The 21,034-nt window shown below is 35.4% G+C and overlaps 1 protein-coding gene across 3 annotated transcripts in view; it reads left to right on the top strand.

The window, feature by feature from the left end:
* The window catches only part of PIBF1 (progesterone immunomodulatory binding factor 1), a 113,605-nt gene extending 105,670 nt beyond the window's left edge, over positions 1 to 7,935 (top strand). For all 3 annotated transcript variants that reach the window (XM_074912128.1, XM_074912113.1, XM_074912117.1), the window contains 2 exons: positions 4,677 to 4,856; positions 7,104 to 7,935. In XM_074912128.1, the coding sequence (XP_074768229.1) occupies positions 4,677 to 4,856; positions 7,104 to 7,160 (237 nt within the window). In that variant the 3' untranslated portion in view covers positions 7,161 to 7,935. The remainder of the gene's footprint in view (positions 1 to 4,676; positions 4,857 to 7,103) is intronic.
* The last annotated feature ends 13,099 nt before the right edge of the window (positions 7,936 to 21,034 follow it).

Raw genomic sequence — 21,034 nt, 5'->3', positions numbered from 1 at the left:
ATGTATTTTTGAGCATGTATCAATGACAACAAAAACAATGTTAGAGATCCCTTTGTAGTGTCTGTAACTCAAAATACATTTATATTTTATATTGCTGCATGCCTTATTTTTGCATTTGCTTGTCTCTGTCTTCTAGTTGCATTGCTAAGTTGAAGGAATGAAATTTGATCCTTCATATTCCCAAACTTATCTTTAGTCTGCATTTTTCTAGGTACTATTTTAATTATCCATAATAAACAGGTAAAAACAGTTTTAGATAAAATATAATTTATTTTTACTTTCTTCAAGATCAAACATCATCATAAGAATCTCAGATTCTTCTAAAATATGAGCAGATAGCATCCAATTATTTTGCCTTTTTTCACTTTACCGTTTAAATATTACTGACACTTCTTTGGTTTGGTTCCTTTAACACTGTTTCAAAGCTTGATGATTTAAATATGATGTACCAGAATCAGAGTTCCATAGCAACAGCACTGATAGCTTTCAGCCTAATAAATTAACAAGGTAGAATTAGGGAAAATCCCCAAACAAAAAACATATTCATTAATTAACATAATGGAAAAGATTGGTGCCTATCTTTTGTACCTAAATATTGCCTTCCCTGTGTATTGGCACACAAAATTGCTTTTGCTATTTTTAACTAAGGTTGTTGGACATCACAGTACCAAATTAAATGGAAATAAGCAAGGAAGTTGTTCTGATACTATTTACACTTCATTACATGTTACCTTACTTCACCTCCTGCTACATAGCTCCCATTGTTCTCAGTCCATTCATTCTAATAATTTATTTTGAATTCCAACTACCTTCTGGTTATGTATGCAGAATTTTAAGTGATTGTTTTATAGTTCAAGTAATCTTCATTAAATGTGAATTAATGTGCGTAAGTAAGTGGAATACAGGATGTTAGATTGTTCTAAAGTATGATCCCAGGTATGTTTAAGAAGAGTGGGCTATCTGTGGTGTAAATGCCCGTTCTAAAAATGCAATTCTTTTTAACACAGCAATTTCATACTACAGATATGTGTACAAGGGCATGATTGCACATTGGCTATTCGGGATGAAAGCTGGTTTAGGTGAAGTAGAAGGCTGAGAAAAGTAAATGATAAGGAGAGTGAGGTGAGAAATGGATTCAGCTTATGACAGCTACATTTAGGTATCTAATGGAGGTGTCTGCAGTGAGGTAAGCATCTTACTTTGCTTTATAGTCAATAGCAGCCTGGTCAATATGGCTAGTGTTGTTACAACACAATTCAGTAGACAATAGGCATCCACTTCTGAATGAGTACTGTCTGTAATGGAAAATTAGATTCCCAGCTCATGTGTAGATACTTAAGTTTAGATACATAAATTTAGGTGTTATAAGCTTAAGTTAAATCCCACTTAATGTGTCACACAGTTCATTACTTTGTTTTTTGGTATTTGTGCTGGTAGACAGAGCAGGTTAGCATCCTTAACAAAAATTCATCAGGTTTCTGTGGACAGACTTTCAAAATATTTAATAATAGAGTATAATCCTGATACTTGCTTGTTGGGTGACCCTCATTGAACATAAACAGTGGTTTTATGCCACCTGCATACTTTAATTTTTTTCCCTGTTCCATCTTAACCCACCTTTTCTTGCTAACTGCATTGTTTTCCATGTATCTGCACTGCCACATCCTCACAGTGTAAGCAGGGAATGTGGTGCTTGTGTTCCCAAAGTTTGGGACGGTGAGAGCAAAGCTGTAAAGCCAGCACAGAGAGGAGCTGGGTGAATCCACTCAGAGGTGTTTAGTACTTATAGTCCTCCTAAGCAGGATTGTTCTCTGGCCCGCCAGAGCCCTCGGACCTAAAAGCCTCAACTCAGCGACACACAGCTTGTATAGCACACCTTGCTTATACATCCAGGAGCCAGTGTGGCGAGGACCAGATACCTCCACAGAGAAACTGGGACACGTAGAGCTTTAGCAACACTGTTTCTACAGTGCACTGAGTAACTGGAGTGAATACTGTAAGTAAATAATTTGCACAGCAATGCCTGGACATAGACCATGGACTTGACAGAGTAGAAAGATATAAAAATTTTAACCATCTGTTTCTCTTCACATCTTCTTTTACTTAGCTTATCCTGAAACTAATACATGTCCTTCTACACAAAAGATTCTTTCCATCCATTTTGAAATCTACCTCCTTTCCCCTTTTTTCTCATGGTCCTGTTCACACTGGAACCAGTTCACATGTTTCTGATAAGCACAATCTCCAAAGCTTCTTTTTCCTTGCTAGCTTTCTAGACCAACTTGACAGGTTTTAAAACTGGAAAATATTATTGAATCATGGTAGCATGCTAACAGCAGCAGGTAGTGCTGATGACTATTCAGAATTTAAAAGTGAAGCTAAGAATTAAAATTGTGCTCCTGAAGGAGCAGAGAAATCTAAAGAGATGGGTAAAATTATTGCAGTACAAGGTAGAACTTTGTTTTCAGTATTTTCTTGGTTGAAAACAGCCAATCTCTTGCAAATGTGTTGGGACAATTTTCTTTTCTTGTTTAGCAGTACACATACCAATGATTCTATTGGATTCAGTGTTTTCTGTGCTATTTTGCCAAGTTTAAGGTCTTTCTCACTAAATGTGGAAGCATTTTAGAGCAAACATTAAGGCAACTTTAGCTAAATTCTCATGATAAATTTGACTGCAATGCCAAAATATCTTATTTGTTGTGGGCTAATTTGTCATCCCCACTCCCTGTCATTCCTTCCCTAGCTTCACAGTAGGGAATTCTCCTGTCACAGGCAAAGCTCGTGTGCGAACTGACTCTCTGAGCCTATTCCAAGTCTGAAAACAGACTGACAAGTACAGGACAGATTCTGTGAGGTAGAGCAGACCTTAGACTGCCGAGTGGATCTTGACACAAGAGAATTTGACCCTACACATACAGGTTTCAACTCTGTTTCTGAAATAAATCTGTGTGATAGTTTTTGGGTTTTGTCTTGTTTAAACATGCAACTATTTGGTCCACAGAATAATGTAGTTTAAGTATAGGAACAGCACTTGATAATGTCAAAACATTGTTTATGTACAATTTGATCTCCTGTGATGGTGTATTTATTTGCTGTATACTTGCTTGAGTTATTTTCATCAAGAAATTCTGTCTATGTGTTGCTTTGGCAACATCTTTGCAGAGTTTACAACTTTGAAAAACATGTTGGCATCAACTATGCAGTCCTTTTAAACAGCTGCTCTGCAGTCATGCTGTTTCAACATGCCACCACACATGGCTGAATTATGCAAATAGTTAATATTAAATGACTGAGATACAAGAACAATTTGTACACTCGGTAAAGCTGGTCTGTGGAGTGTAACACCCATTCATATAACTGAGTTCATGTGGGACAATTTAAAGGCAACAGCATAATTCTTTTGACTTTGTATCTTTTATTAAAGGCAGCAGTGGACAAAGAAGGTATATGGCAGGAATGTTTTAAAAGGCTGAGGGGTTTTTTTAACTTGTTACTAATAATGCAATGAAAATAGAGTGTGCATCAATGTAATTTTATGGCAAGTATTAAGAAATAGGTATAATAACAAATGTTTGTCATTCAGCTATAAATACAAGTTACCCTGTTCTGGCTGAAAGATAAGATAGAATGTTAATTATATAGAATGTTGCTGTATTAACGGTATTGCTTATTGAAGACAACAGCATTTGTAAAAAGCAAGCAAACAAAAACATTTATAGTTTAAAGAAACGTAAATTGGTGTTTAAGTTTACTTTGAAAGGCTTTTCTACTGACCTTGCTGTTACAGTTGTGCAATAATAAATGTTCTAAACAATAATAATAAATAATGCTTTAAATTCTGTAACTTACTTTATAGTAATTACACCTATTACATGTAGGGGGAGAGAATGTTGGGCAGTAGATGATGCAAGATGACAAAAGAAGTCCAGTTAAAGTCACAAAATACTATGTTTTTCCTTTTCTTGCTCTACTCTACATTTTGAATAATCTGGTTTGTTCAGCTAAGTAGTAAGAAAATGTTACTTTTTAATTAATCCAAATTGTTTACAAAGCAAATTATTAGAACATCAAAAAAGTCTGCATTTCTATATGCTCTTGTTTTTCATTTCCCATGTTGGAATTTTCATTTCTCACAAAATTTCTTTTCTGCTCTGATCCCATTTTTACTGTAGGTCCTCTTAAGGTTTTTTTACTGAGTTTTCTTTTATGATCTAGATATAACGACACATATTTCTAGTAATGTATTTATAAGACATCTGTGCAAGATGTAGCACTTGAAAGTACAATTTGTCACAGTTATTCAAATTAGATTTGTGAACACCTTCAACCTGACAAAACAAATTCAGAAAAATTCTTTTAAATTAAATGGAAGCTTAAGTTAAAAGAGATAGTGGGTTCCTTATTACACAGTAAATGTTCTTTTTTACAGCCTTTAAGCAATACAAAATTTGAGTTATATAAATCCTGTGTCTTTTTTATTTTCTTACTTTTACTAGTGACCAATTAGTAATCTTATTAATTATGTCAACTATATGTTCATGCTTGTTAGATTTACTTATCCACTTACACATTTAGTTTGGTGAATAAAAATTTATTATTAACAAATAAATATTTAATAGGTTCAAATGTAATTTTACTTAATAACTTAGCATTGTTCTTTTGTGGTTTTATAGGAACTAGCCACAATGAAACAGATTCTAATTAGTCTACATGGTAAACGCTATGAACAAACTTTACCTCAGTCTCACACTGATGTAAAAAGTGCAACTGCAAAAAGCAAATCAAGCCCCTCAGTAAAACAGCTGCCAGAACATGAAGAAGAAAATGTATTTACACCTAAGCCAACGTTATTTGTAAGTACTATAATAAGAGTAAGTGCCATAAGCTTTTTGATAATTCTCCTCACTTTTTTAAAAAGAAAAATGTGGGTTTATTCTTCAAGGAGATATATAATTAATTCAGCTGAATATTTGCAGGTCTTCATGGAAGTGTCAATGTTGAGGAGATAAATTAAAGTTTATGATGTTATTTACCTATTTGGTAATTTCTACATTTTAAGGTCACAGCAGACTAGTTAGGGGTTTTTTTAATGCCATTATAATATTGAGTGGTTAGCAAAATTTTAATAGCCAAAGACCATATATACAATTTTAAATCTACCCTGATCATGTATGAGTTGAATGTGTGTGTGTTTATATATACTGAAGAGCAGAAGTGAGGAAATAGGTGTAGTTATGTATAGTTACATTCATGTATATATGTATATTAATATGTTTATATATCTAAATGTAAAAAAACCCCATGCCTAGTATTGATATCACTTCTGTTACTAAGGATACCTGATATTATAAAACCCTGTTTGATTCCTTTAGAAACTAAATGCTTGGATTTAAATACTTCAAGTGGTGTGCTTCATATTTAGTGCCTCTAGTATTTGAAAGCTTCATGAAAACGGTTTAGAACTGTCTGACTATGACTGTGCCTGAACTGATAAATTTAAGAGAGCCAAGTTGCAATGCTGAATCACAAAACAAATCATGACTCTTAGTTGCACTTCAGGCTACCTTTCTCTAGGGTAGACTGATTGTATCTACACTGCATAGCTTATGTACTATTTCAGTCCAAATATATATCTATATAATTTTTTTTCAGTTATTTTTTTTCCTGGTGGAGACTTTAATTTTCAGTGTCTTAAACAATATGAGGTTTGTATTGCAGCACATCAGATACTGTTTTTATAGTACAAAATGTAGGAAATGGTTGCATCTCTTAGATGTAATATGAGGGCATTTGGGGATTTTAGGGGTTTAAAATTTGCTTGGATAGTGTTATGAGACTAAACACAGTCATACCCAGTGTTGCCTCATCCACAGTCCTTTCAGTAGTGCTAAATCATACTGCCCAAACTTTGACTTTGATGGAGCTATTCAGTGATCCAAAACAGAGACAAAATGTGAGCTAATCTTTATGTTGTGTGGGTGATCCAGGGTTTCATTATTTAATCTGTCTTGGTTTACTTAGGGATACAGAAATGGTATAGGAATCTAGAAATAATCTTTTACATTTATAAATTGTGACCAATTTCTCTTGGAAAAATTCTACTCTTTTCAGACTTTGGAGAAGGGAACTGAAAATGGGCATATGGCAGGGCTTCTTCATAGATGAGTAAAGAAAGTAGTCCAGTGAAAGTCCTGCCAGTTTGGGTCAATTTCTAGAATGTTAAAAGCTTGCATAAATAGAGCAGATGTATTTTTGAGGATTTCAGTTACAAAGCGAAAGAAAGATGGAGATTAAGATGTGATGAGAACTTCCACCACAAGGACAGCTGAATAAAGTCAATTTTAAAATTGAATGGTTATTAAGTCTTGGAGGAAAGAATGAATAAAGAGCAGACAACGGGACAAATTTAGGGACAACAGATGAAAGAGACAGTACTCAATAACACAAGAGATTATACCCAGCCCTGAAAGCCGAATAGTCCTCACCTTGTTCCACCCCTACTCCTTTAGTTTTATTTCTGTATACAACCACTGAATTTGCCACAAGAATGTTAAGCAATTCTGACTGTGTAGCAGTAGCCCATAGGATTCTGAGGGCAAGGAAAAGTTGCTCACAGATAATTCTCTGCTTTAAAATACTTTCTACGCTGTCAGAAAACTGCTGAATTCTTTTATTTTTAATCATATTTTTATAAGAACTATATTTCTGCATAAAAGGTTGGTCAATTATAGCACACCTAAGATCTCTTTTCTAAGTTCCATCCCCTTTTCAGCTGGGAAAGTCAGATGATGCTATTACAAATTAAACCTATTTATGGCACAGTTGAGGCATGTTTTCATTGTAATAGACATTTTGAAACAATCATTTACTTCTTACTGTATAATCTGCTTTTTATAACCTAGAAATAAGGAGGTTTTAATACAAATATGTAGTAATAATAACCTTAAATGCATAGTCTTGTTTTTAATTTATTTACATTGAATCAAATAACTCACTTATCACTGTGAACTACATAGGAAGGAAAGAGACTTCAGTGTAGATTGCATGTTTTTGTTCTGACTTACAATTAAACTCACAATTAAATGTTCTTTATTTTACAGACAAATAAAGAGGCACCAGTATGGTACAAGAAACTGCAGAAGAAAACATCACCGTAGCGTTTTTCTAGAATTATTCAAAATAATCCTTAGGGGAGCCTTTCTTTGAAGAAAGTTGTTTTCACCATAATAATGCCCTTTTTACCATAAACACAAACAACTGTTTTGTTTCTAACTGTTTTTTTTATACCTGTCAAATGATCTTATGCTTCATAAAATAATTTTTAGATCTGTCATGTGAATAAAATGTGTGGAAGTAATGCATGCAATGATTTTACTAACATATATTTGAATTTTAGAAGGTAAATAAACACTATCATATTGTACGCATTTATAATCTGGGCAGTTAAAGAACGTGTTATTCAGAATGTTCAAATTAATGCATGTTTCAGCTTTTTTATATTGTTTTTCTTGGACCATGTGTTTCATGCCACATTCCTTGCAACTATTCTGGCTCATAGAAATTTTAAAAATATACATGAGTTAGCATCAGACTATGTCCTACTTTCTGTGAAGGAAATTCATGTCAGGTGGAAAAAAGTTTAGTTTCTTATCAGCCTTGATCTCTGTAGTTTGTCATTTGATGTCATTTGTTCTACCAAACAGGTATTAAAAATATTCTAAAACAGCAATAAATACATCTTAATTAACAGCACTGATATTTAATGGGCTAGATACCCTTGCTCTAGTATAGTTACATTGGTGTAATAATAAAAATAGAACCATCATGTGTGAGTACCGTAGCATGTAATGGTGAAACAGATGACTTGCCATATTTAATTGTATGAAAATAAGCCCCATCTTCCAAGAACACAGTCTAATTATATATTCCACTCCACCATCTATTTAGACTATAGGAAAGGTCTCAATATTTTAAAGTACTTTTTCTGCATATGGTACATTTCTATAGATATAACATAAATACAGATGTTACTTTTTAAGTGACTGTATATTGACAATATTGCTCAGATTTCATTTAAGAGGAAGCTCCTCTTTCTTACCTCCTTTTTTATTGACAGTATCTCTTCAACTGATTCACTGTTCCTACCTGGACATGAACAATAATTATTTACTAAGTAATACTGAGCTAGATCCAGCTTTTGATTCCTAGATACACTTTTCTTCATTTTCCAAACAGCAGTCTGAAGCATAGCAATACTTCCTCTGCTCCAGGTAAGCTTCAGTTTTCTGTTGTTTTTTTTTTTTTTCCTAATTCCGAGAGAGTGAGGTAAAAATGATAGCAATTGCATATGACAGGACTAAAATTATCATTCTATGTGTGAGGGAGGCCAAGTGTGTGGACAGAGGTAATATCTTTTATTAGACCAACTGGTGTTCACTGGGGAAAAAAATACACAAACCTTTGGGCTTACAAACCTATCTGTAGAGACATTACTGAATACTCTGGTTTTCTGAAGTCTAGGGTTTTATCTAACTTGTATTTGTATGTGAATAGAATCATTAACTTATTTCATGTTAAACAGCTCCCATATGCAGATAGTAATTTTTAGTTTGTAACAGGTATTTTATATGATTCATAGTCCCTAGTTTAACTTCCCACACTATCCTGTCTGTTATCACCCATTAATTAATAAATTTTATTATCTAGAAGCACTGTAGCTATTTTAGGCAAGATACTAGTTGGAATCTTAAGTATTCACAATTTGCTCTCCTGTAGTAACCTTATAGACAAATCAGTGAGATAGGGACTTTAAGGTGGGTGGAAAATTATCGAACTCACCAAGTGCAAGGAAATGTGATCAGCAGTGCAAAGTGCAACTGGCAACTGGCGAACAGTAGCATCCCTTGGCAAGTTCATAGTTAATACCAAATATGGGAGAACAGTCTATATGCTGGAGGGCAGGGTCTCAGAGGGACCTCAAAAGGCTGGAAGTTGGGGCCTTATGAAGTTCAAATTAATTCTTCAATTATGAAGAACCTTATGAAGTTCAACAAAAGCAATTGCAGTCCCACATCTAGGATGGAATAACCCTATATGCCAGTACTGGCTGGAAAGCAGCTTGACAGAAACAGATCTCAAGGTCTTAGCAGACACAAATTGAACATGAGTAAGCAATGTGCCTGCCAGCCGCATCCTGGGTGGTATTAACAACAGGATAGGCAGCAAATGGAAGGAAGTGATCCTTCCCTTCTCTGTTTGGCACATGGCAGACCACATCTGGAGTGCTGCATCCAGTTCTAGGCTTGTTCAAGAAAGACATTGACATATGAAGTGAGTCCAGCAGAGATTCACCAAGGTGATCAGGGGCTGGAGCACCTGATGTGGAAGGGGAGGTCAAAAGAACTGGACTTGTTCAGCCTTAAGAACACAGGGCTTGGGGAGGAACTTGCTGCAGTGTCCAACTACCTAATGGGATGGTACGGAGACAACAGAGCCAGACTACTCTCAGAGCTGTACAGCAGAGGCAATGGACACAAGATGGAGCACTAGAAAACTATTATGAAAAATGTTTTCACTATGAGGGTGGTCAAATACTGGAACAGGTTGCCCTTCATCCTTGGAGATATTCAGAACTCAATTGGACAAAGTCCTAAGCAAGCTGGTATAAATGGACCTGACTTTGAGATTAACTATATGACTGGTTTTCAGAATTCTCATCCAACATAAATTACTCTATGGTGATATTTCTAAATATACTAATATAAGATAATTACATTAATTTACTTCTTACCATCCAAAAGTCACAAAGTGTTTAATTCCATGGAAATACAATATACAAAACCATTTTGATGCTTCCAGAATGAATTGTGCATTGTAAATTTGTGTCCTACAGGCAGCCTGATTTTCTAGGAAGGCTGACAGAAAATTAGGCTGATTTGTTGTGAAATTTTATTGACATTTAAACAGTTCTTCAGATGACAAAGTGGCATATTCTGGCAAAGTGGCTTTTTTAGAAAATTACTAACAAGGTCCATCTTTAAATTTGCAAAAATAAATGTAATTTATTAGCATATACTGATAACACATAATGCTGTTGGTAAATTCTTGTAATCCACGTAGTCCCTGTGTAAATCTCCTCAGTATGTAATGGTTTTTTTCCAGTTGAAGACATTGTATTTTGCCTGTGTGTCCTCACTAGACTCCAAGGCTATAATTTATTATCTAGGAGGAGACCTTCTAAGCTTTTCAAGTGAAAGCTAGAATGTCACTTAAAGATAACTATTCAAATGTGAAATGCCCTACAGCAAAAATTAATGAATGTTTTTGCTCTTTAAGTAATGAAAAGGTTCAGTTGCATTACCTGTACAGCATTTTTACCGATGTTCTTTCCCACAAACAGAGTTGTCTAATTAATTATTCCAAAATTCTTCTTCATGGTCTTTGCAGTCTCCCATTGTACTAGGTCTTGTGTCAATGATGTGTGAGTCAAAAATAATGAAATTTATAAGGGTAGTCATGCATGTAAGCAACTTGTGACTGAAGTGCCCAACCCACATAACCATCCTCAGTTCCTCTTTTTCAGACCAAATGGAGCAAAGAGAGCAAAATCTCTATCCACTATTACATTTCTTGGTACATTAAATTGGTGTTACTTAAGTGAGAAGTTTCATAAGCATATGGGTTGAATAGGAAAGAAGGAAGGACAGTTGGTTTACAGCAGGTTAGGGTGTTTTTCTTTTTTTTTAACGGTGTAATTGCTTTCTCACCTTTCTGTCCCTTGCTAGAAGCAAAGAAGCTCTAATGCATCAAGGAAATCTTGTTTGAGGAAAAAATTGAAGACATGAAATTGCTTTTTTTTAATAAGGACCTAAACTTTTAAGACTTGTTGCTGAATCCTGTGGTTATTCTTTGCTAGCATTGTCATTTCTACATATTTTCTATACAAAGAAATTATATGTCATTGGGATTTGTAGTCTTTCTCCCCTTCAAGATTTTCTGTACAAAACAGTGATGAAACCTTATAAAAGAGGAACAACTGTAAATTCAAATATTAGTTGTCTATTTGTCAGTGTCTCTGGGATACAATTTGCTACCTCTTACACTTGCAGTTATTTTCTGTTTCAGTTATCCTTTTGTATGATATCTAGTTCCAGAAAAAAAAGGAGCTCTAACTCTACTAAACCTCTGACATCTACAGGATGGTCAAGTAGAATTCTTTTGCTCCTGGTAAGGCATTCATCAACTACCATGTCTTTGGAATATATGACTCAGTATGACTTTCTAGAAACAAATCACTACCTCTTGAAGAAATATTTATGTTATTATGTATATGTGTCTCAATCAATTGCCAGTTGGTTGCACATTTACATCAAAACAGATTTATACACAACAGTTTCAGTCTGTAACAGTCTGTCATCTTTCAGGATTGCTCTCATTAGGGAGCTCTACTGAGGAAAGAATTTATATCCCTGTTAACATTACATTTAATAGAACACACGACAGACTTTTTACTGAGTCAAAGAAATGTATCCCTGGTATTTTCTTATACTAAAGAATATTGAGAATCTGTACTCATTCTCGACCTTTGAAAATGAAATAAGTATCTCTAGAATATCAAGTTTTGCTTAGTGTCTTTGGGCAATATTATCCCCTTCTTAAATTCCTAGGATTGACTGGGAACCTTTGACCTTTAAAATGCATACTTCCATAGCTTAATTAAGGCAGTTACACTTAGGGTATTTCAGACTGAAGCTGGGCAGCAATCAGCAGCAGTACAAGGTGCTAACTCTTGGGGGATGGCATAACTAGCATAAATGGACAGTAGCTGGGAATTATGGAAGAGGGAGTGGTGTGTATTCCAGAAGCTTTTAGCAGTAGGAGAAGTAGGTACAGCTCTTTGCAGACGTTAGACCCTCTGCAGCTCTTTAAGCCCTCTGCTGACAGCACAAGAACCACCTTGTTCCACAGAGTTCATTTTGCAGAATGGGTTTCTTTCCTCACTGATAAGTTTTCCATAACAGTAAATACTCTTTTTTTTTTCTTTTTTGAGAGAGAGCAACTCCTTTTTCTCTGGACATTGGAACTGCGTTCAAAAAAAATGGTGAATTTTAATCAACTTACCCTTTAAAGGATGAAGGGAACAAAAAACCCCAGCAAATTTCATCTTCATGAAAGCAGGAAATGCAAAAAGTTAGGATTGATCATGGAAATAGCTTTTACTCAGAAACTTACATGTTTTCATAGACTGTGTGCCCTTTTTGAAGATACTACAGAAATAACCACTGTAAAAGAGAATGCCGCTTTGATTGAAGCAATAGAATCAACTTTGTTTGACCATGAATAATTGAAGTCTTTGTGTTAATGCTTCTTTTAAGGAGTAGTGGATCAGTAAATGTAACTTAATTGCAGGAAAAGTCTTATGGATGGAATTTATGACTATTTCAATGAAAGTCTTTTCATTTTTCCTTTTGGTTAAATAGAAGAAGGATTACTTAGATTATTCAGTGTTGCAGCTGAAATTGTTAGCAATACCCAGTGCTTCTTTTTACTGTGATTTTAGAAATACGTATTGCAGCATGCAAGACTCTCTCTTTTGTTTTCTTATTCAGTTCTTTAGAAGAATTTGTTTCTTTGTTCATTATTATTAAGTAGAGCCTGGCAATGAGGTGCTTGACTTCTGTGAGTGAGTTGTCATCTAGAATGTATATGTGGATTTTAAACAGGATTGTTACCTAAGTGCAGTGGTCCTTTCTAAAAGAAACTGTTGGAAATATTCCTACCAAGTTCTCTCTCAGACCTTGAGAGAGGGTCGTTTCTGTGCCCAAGCCTTCTCATGCTCCCCATCACTGGTATAGTGCCACACATACAGAAGACTTGTCACTCTACGTTTCACAGGCCTATGGTTTCCAGGCACACAGCTCCCAGTGCCAGTGGAGCTGTGTAAACAGAGATTCACAAGTTGTCATCAGAACTAAGTGTAAGATATTCACACAAAAATTAATATCACTCATCTCCTCTGTGATACTGTGAGAAGTGTAAGCAAGGAAGAAATACAATATTTTGGTGCCATCTATTCACTGGTCACATTTTCCTTCCTGGGGATAAATTATTTTAGCACATAGATAAAATTCTAGTGAGTCTTTGTTCTTCGACACTGAAAAGGAAACATGCTGCAAGTCCTGCAAGGATGGCGAAGTCCTTTTTTTTCTGATACTTCATCAGAGATCTTCTGTGTTCAGGTCTCAGGGACTGACCAGACCTGAAGATCATTAGGCACCACTTCTTACACATTAATCTTTATTTTACTAACTTATTACTTAAATACTAAGTCCCCAAAATCCACTCAATATTTATGAGCAAAAGAGTACGTGCCTGAAAGTAACAACAAGCAGTAAAGGGACTAATATGTCAATGACTTCAGTCTTACTGAATTAGCACATTCCTTCTCATTTTGTGTCATTTCTTTCATTATTGCAGTAATTAACTTTGCAGAATTGCGTTTGTTCCATTCAGTAGGGAATGGAGAACAATAACAGTGTTTACCAACAGCAGGAGGGAGCTTACTTTTCTTTCTCAACCCCGTAAAATCTCTGAAGGCTAATCTCAATGCACAGCTAGGATGCCTTCCTACACAATGGAGACTGACTGAAACCTCCCTCAGGGAAACCTAAGTGAGCTGATTAGATCTGTTGTCAATGAAAACCAAATACCCAATCCTATGAAATATACCAGTTTTTCATTCTGACATGCCATTCCAAATCTGTAGAGGCTGAAATCTTTGACAAATAGTTTTACACCATGATAGTAATTCTGAGTAGCTGAATGACTTAAAACAAGTAAGGAGTATTTTCAAACTGCTAAACTCCATGAAATTACAAAGAAACAAACTATGTAAAGTTCTTATGTTTCCAGCTGCAGTAACATCAAGTATCATTGATTATTATTATTTTGTAGTTGTTGTTATTTTTATTTTATAGTTATAAACTGAAATATATAAATATACATGCATTTTTAACATAAATGTAAGTTAAATAAAATTATTTATTAATAATACAAAGCAAAATATTTTCCTGTGAACATCCAGGTTAAGTGCTCTCGGTGATGAATGAAATGCCATTAAAGTATCTTGAAATTAATTTTATTTTAAAATATAAAGGTTACTATACTGCATCACCATCATGGGCTTGTCTCACCTACTGTCCTATCCAAGAACTGTCAGGTTCGTGCAGAAAGGTGCAAACTCCCCTTGGGCCAACAGTGGACAGCAGCATATTTACTGATTTGAATGGCAGCTCTAGGTTTCATCAAAATATACAGTATCTTTCTTTAATATACAAGCTTTCACATTCACTGGCTGTTTCTGGAGCAATACCTGATCTACCTTCTCTGCTGTGTTTTTTGTTATTCTTCCATGTAAGAGATTTTCTGTGTTCTTTATTCTTATCACTTCTATCTAATTTCTGAAAACGTAAAGATGTTTACTGCAAGGTTCTTAAAACTCTGCTTTGGTGCCACTTGGCCACAGAGGTACCAAAAGTACAGCTACGCCAACATTCTCTGTGACCTCCTAGACTTGTCCTAGTTGTGACAACGCCAAGTTCTACTTCTACATAGAGAGGTGACAGTACTAACAGGGTTTTACTCTGTATGAAATGCCAATTGTTGGATTTGGTAATAAGCACAAGTGTGATCCTGAACATACATTTATTGGACCAGAAACTGGAACCCAGTCTGAACAGAACTGGCAAAGCTATTGGCTTCACAGTGCTCTACAGTCATTATCCTGCTTCCACAGGAAACTGAGTATGTTACTGTTTTCCCCAGGTGGTGGATAGGATTGAATCTGATCGTCCCTGTTGAGTGTTCACAGAAGTTAACACTGCGCAGTTAATGATGGGAGCATTTCTGAAGAAAGGAGTGACCTTCAGCTTTGGAAAGAAATGGCCAGATCAAAAGTCAGAGCTTCCAGTCTGTTAGCACCTTCTACAAGCTATGTAAAGCTCCTAAGGACTGATAGGGGACTGAATTTAATATAAGCCTCTTCCTTCTTCATTTTCTGTTGTCTAGCTTAAAAATACCAGTTTTCTATTTTTTTTTTATCCCTTTCTTAAGCACCTAACTTCATGAAATAATAATGAAACTTGGCCAAATCTTAGAGAGTATGGATACCATGGCTACTTCAACACTCAACTTTGCAAAGGTTAGCACTTACTTTTCAGTTTTAGGTTGCCAGTAAGAGTAGATTTAATTCAATAAAGCAGATTAAGGGCCACAGCATTAGATGGAGTGTGGATATTTAAAAATACAATGCATTAGTGTTTTACAAAGTATTTGTATTGTAGAGGGAATTCCTTAAGTTGCATAATTCAGTGTGAACAAGCAACTTCTTTGGCTGTTTGTCTATTACTTAGCTTTCCGTGAGCAGTTTTCAGTCCTGCATTCAGAGTAGAGTGAGCAGGCATTGTATCACACTGTCTCTCAGTGTGGCATTTTTGAAAGAAACCCTAACATGAAACTAGTTAAATGGTACCATAATGTCCTTGGGATAAAGAACATAGAGTTTTTTTGTTGTTCTTAAATTAGATACTGGGAAAGCTTATTGCCACTGCTTGATACTATAAATAACATCACCTGGATTGGAAGTGCTGCAAGGGATCATTGCAAAATGCTTCTGCTGATAGAACACAGTGGACCAAGCTGCTCTAACCTACTGTGATTAATAATTTCATTATATCCCTATAATTGTTTTAATGTAAGACTTAAAATAATAGGGAGGGATGTAGATGTGGTAGTACTGATGAAAGACAGTTTGTGCAGTTGCAGCCTGCTCTATTCACATGATCTGGCAAGACTAGCATGAAGCAAAAGGAACATCCTCCTTGTCCCTTCCACTTTTACTTCTTTCACTTTTCAGTGAAGTCATATCTGAATACGAAACCTAAAATTTGAAAAACTGTAGTTCTGCATGGTAAAACACTTTAGAACATGTAGAACAAGATGTCATTTTTATCCTGGTCCTGCTAAAATATATGTTTTAATATTAGTTTGCTTCTCCAGCACAATAAAATACAGAGGTGGTTTGTGGTTTTTTTTCCCCACAGGTTACATGCAGTGATGTAGTATCTTATGGCCATTGGTATCAAATACTGTGTGCCAGATTTATGAATCATTAGGCCTTATTCTTGAGTTGCACAGAAGCAGGATTTTCTAATCACTAAAAAAAAAGCTGTGTATTTTGTTACTCTACAAAGTTATCAATATGCAATCTAGAGAGAAAGAAGCCTTGTTTTGTTAAAAGATTGAATCAACTTTTCCTCTCCTTTATCTTATTTATATCTTTCAAGCAGCACAGGGATTAAGACATGTTGTTAAAGTCTTGCCTCATCCAACTTGCCACATTAGTTACGAGTTCATGCGTAAGCAGCCTTCATAGCTTAACTAAGCATGTTATGAACCAGTCAGGTAAACACATTTGAAGTGGGCTATACATTCATGAACTGTAGTTTGCCATACTGTAACACAATAGATGTAAACTAAGCTTTCATTAAGTCACCCAGCAGCAAGAATACATATGGGTCAAATGTGAACATCCAAATACATAAATATTTTTATCTAGAGCTGCTCTAGTAAAAAAAAAAAAAAAAAAATCATTAAAAAGGAGTGTATTTGTATTGGTCTTTTGTTCAGAAAGTAAATGTTTATTTTTACTTATTTTCTTTTGTAATATTTCAAAAAGCATTTTCAAAAAATATGGAAAAATGAACTTTTAAAAAATGGTTAGTGTATTACAAGTGGAAACTAGCTAAGCTGGTTGTAACAGATTATTGCAATTTAAATCTTTTTGGAAAACAGTATCCTTAATTACCTGAATAAATGAATATCCTTAAAATAAGTGTAGACTAAATCTGGGCTGAATATTTTACTGAATGTTTTTCCAGCATGTTTTGTAGACAATAATGTGAGTAACACTTGAAGCTACAAGTGCCAATATGTTGACAAAGTGTTTCATGATTTTCACACTGAAAAATTATTTACTTCTGTTAATCAGGCTCTAAATATTTTCAGAAAGAAGAAAATTATGAGGGGGGGAAAAGAAACATTATTTTAATTAACTTTAACTATGTTGTTTATTATTTAACATAATCTACTAAATGCCTGTCTGAGAACTGAAAAACATTCTAAAAGACTTTGAAATTGAATGCATCTGCAGCTCATGGGAATAATGTAGTTAGCTAAACTAAGGTGAGATCTGTAATGCTGTCCTATGTCGTCAGACATTTCACGTTCTATAACATTTAATTTGACTTCTTTTTTTATGGACATTTTACTCATGTTACTTATTTGAGAAGAGGGACATTTCTGTGTGCATGCATTTTGATGTATGTCAGTTCTGAAGTCTTATTGTGTGAATAGACATTTGAGTCATCACTGATAACCACTGTCATTTTTCACCTATCACCGTATTTCTAGATTGTTGTAGTGTTGGCAAATTGGTCATTTTCTGACTATGCCTTACCTAAGTAAATGCAACTAGACTAACTGTGGAGGCAGTTGCTTCCTTGATGGGAGGAGTTCATCATGAGGCAAATAGAAACTATGAAGGTGGATGCAGCTGTGCCTTTTCATTACATTACACAATTAGAAATACAGAAATTTGCCCGTCCAGCAAGATTAATATTGCCACCAACTCCGTAAGCCCTCAAGTGAACAGGAGATAGGACTCGTGTGTAGCCACATTTTATCAAGGCTGATCAGCTTTCTTATAATGGAGGACTGGAGTCTCTGAGGTTGTGGCGTTTGGTTCATTCATCTTTCTTATTGGTCAGCTTGTGATGGCCACTAATGCAGCAGATGTTCTGATGAGTTTTTAGTTTCACTGGTGAGTCCAAATGCATTCTCTGACTTCTGGAGTTTTGACTCAGGTCAGGATTTTAAACATTCTCATCACAAAATGACATTCTTACTCTATGGTGTGATGGGATGAAAGTCAAGTACATCTTCAGAAGTTTTCATGGGAAGCACCTTTCAAACTCCTTACTCGCCCTTCTACTGCAGCCTGAGGTAGGTTTTTGTAATCTCTGCTATGCTGTTATCAATCCTGACAAGTGAAATCCAGTTATTCAGCTGACTTACTGAAAGATGTTTAATGTGTCTTCAGTGGAAGTCAAACCTCACTTAGTCTTGAGGCAGATGCATGGAAAATCAGTACTTGCTACTGACATTTTTTGAAATTACTTGCTCATTCCTAAACTTCCTCTTTTTTTCAAAAAATGTCAATCAAGCTAACAGGATATGTTGAAAAATGTAATGGTCATCCGAGTTATTACCCTTATTAAGCAAGAGAGAACCCTGTCTTATTTTTAATATTCTCTGACTGAAAATCCTTCTTTTGCTGCTGCTGCTGCAGCTGTTTCTGATAGCAGGAGGGCTGGTTCCTTTCTATTGGGTTTTTTTCTCCCCAGGGACATAATGTTCAGATAGACAGGAGATACTACCTAATTCTTTGTGCTCCTTTGAGTTGGGGTGGCTCCTCTGAACAGATCACGGAACTGGGGTGTGCAACAGCAAAAATGAAGCAACAAAGACACATTACCAGTTTACTTAAATCAGGAATTCCTGAGCTATGGTGCACATGCCATTAGTGCTCTATAAGCTGGTTCAGAGTGATTCTCAAATACTAACAACAAATATCCATCAGAACATAAACAACGATACTCAAGCAACCTCACTTAGGAGACTGATCAAGATTGAAATTGTCTAGATTTAACTCCAGCCACTCAACATCCAACCTTGGTATATTGCACATAAGTTTTAAGTGTGTACTGAAAAGGTCCTTCTAAATAGCTGTCAGTCTGCGAGCTTGTGCTTATGAACTAGTAGGACTCCTCAAGAAGTAACTGAGAAAAGCAAACCTGTTGGTAATAATTTTAAATTCATTATACAAGCTTTTTTATTTTTGATGAAAAAAAAAGAGGGAGGCATAAGTAGAAAAGACTGAAAACAGCATTTTTAAAATGTTAAAATGATCACGTGGTCAATACAGAATTAAGGCCTTCAGAGGGAAGCAGTGTGTGCCTCCACCCGGAGGCCTAGCCCTGTCCATTGGTTCACTATGTCAGTAGACACTACAAGTGGGTGCAGGCTCAACAGCTAAGTGATTTCAACCCCTCTTGAACTGTGGATGCTGAAAAAGATTGAGCCTTTCAGTAAAACACTCTCCCCAGTGCCAGTTATATTCTAACAGCTCTACATGAGGTTCACCTGTTTAGGCGTCTAAGATTTATATCCTTCTTGGCCACCTGAGGAATCATTTTGAGCTAACTAGCCATTAAGAAGCCAATAACCTTTTGATATGTATCTATACTGGAAGATGTACAGTTTAGAAGCATCCAGCGTACCAAAGAATCTAGGAATTTGTTGTTTCAGTAGACAGATTTCCCACCTTCATTATTTATTTCTCCCCCACGCTTAATCTCCTCAATAAAATTGGTTAATTATTATGTTTTCTTTAAAAAAGTTAAATAGCTTGTTAAAAACCAATCCCTGTAAGACCTTACACACCAACCCAGCAATATTCCATTTGAAAAAAGTTGAGACTTGTCAATGAGGAATTTTAGTCAAAAATGTGGACCTGCATCAAGGGGTGTACTCTACAAAAATGTGTTTTGCATAAACTCTGTTATCTTTCATGACCGGCATTATTCAAAGGTAGTGCAACAAAGTCTTGTTTTTCATACGCATCTACTGAGTGGCATAAATTGTATTATCTTTCTATTTTAATAAATCCCCACATTGACTATTCACATTAAGCTGCTCAAATTAATGTCACAATGCAAATCTATAATTACCTGCATCATTTAATTTACATTTTCTTTTACGTATTGGTTCTAACTCTAGCTTTCTTAACAGTCTTCTGGAACATGTCTAATATTCTAACAATTACTGAATATTAATCCTGAAAGCTCACTGACCAGCTCTTTTAAAATTCTTGGTGTGAAGTTATCCAGACATACTCAACTAAGACCATTAATAGTAGCTGGTTTAATATGTTCTTGAATTACTGTTGAAATGGAAAATATTTTGTCATTATATGACACAAATACATTTCCTATTCTTTTCCCAAATACAGCACAGGAATATTTAGAATGTTTTTTCTCCTTACTTGTCAACAGTTCTACATCTTTTATCTAAAAACAAACAATTGTTAGAGTTCTTAATAAATTTCATGGACTTTTTTTAGATGTTCTTTTCAATGCAGGTCACTGACTTCTTAGGCATCTTTTTTCCTCCATATTATTTTTCCATAATCCCTGCCATCAAAGTTATATTTGCTGTTACTGTTTCCCAGCTGTTGAGTATCTATAATTATAACTGCTTTACGAAATGCCCTCTAAAGAGGCAGAAAGAAAGATGTCGTTCTTTTGAGGAAGGAAGGGGTACTTTGTTTTGACTAGCTTTTGTGGGATTGTAGACTTAGACGACTCTACTCACCTCAGTTAGACTGCCTAATTATTCATTGGTCACTACTTAAGCCTACTATTTATTTCAGCTTTGTCAAATTAGCCTTTTTAAGTCACCAAGTCGATACCTTTTTGCTTCAGTCCTTTCTACTTATTGCAGACAGTATGATTAAATAACCATTTTGGGATGTTCACCACAAGTTTCCCTTTTTTTGACCAGTTATCTGATCTGATGATTATAAACTTGTCTAGTGCAGTATTCTCCTATGCCAGATGCAAGATTGTTTGAGTAAAGAGACTACCACTTAATTTTAGAAATTGTGAAGACATTAGCTCCAAGAGCATGAGCTCTCCTGCTTCACCACTAAGGGTGTAGCTTACCATCACACCCTGAAATTTAAGTTCCTACCCTTGCTGTGAATAAGGCAGTTCAGGTACCACTGGAAACATAGCCACACAGGGTCATTAGCTTCTCTGGATAGCCAGAGTGGTCTGTCAGGGTCTCTGCAGTGCTCCCAGTATCGCAGTAAGCAGCACGCTGTACCCTGCAGAAAGTCCCCAGGATCTTTCTG

The sequence above is a fragment of the Athene noctua genome, chromosome 1 (assembly GCF_965140245.1).
Source record: "Athene noctua chromosome 1, bAthNoc1.hap1.1, whole genome shotgun sequence".
Classification (NCBI taxonomy): Eukaryota; Metazoa; Chordata; class Aves; order Strigiformes; family Strigidae; genus Athene; species Athene noctua.
Note: the sequence above shows the minus strand (reverse complement) of the source record. Positions and strands in the feature narration are given on the sequence as shown.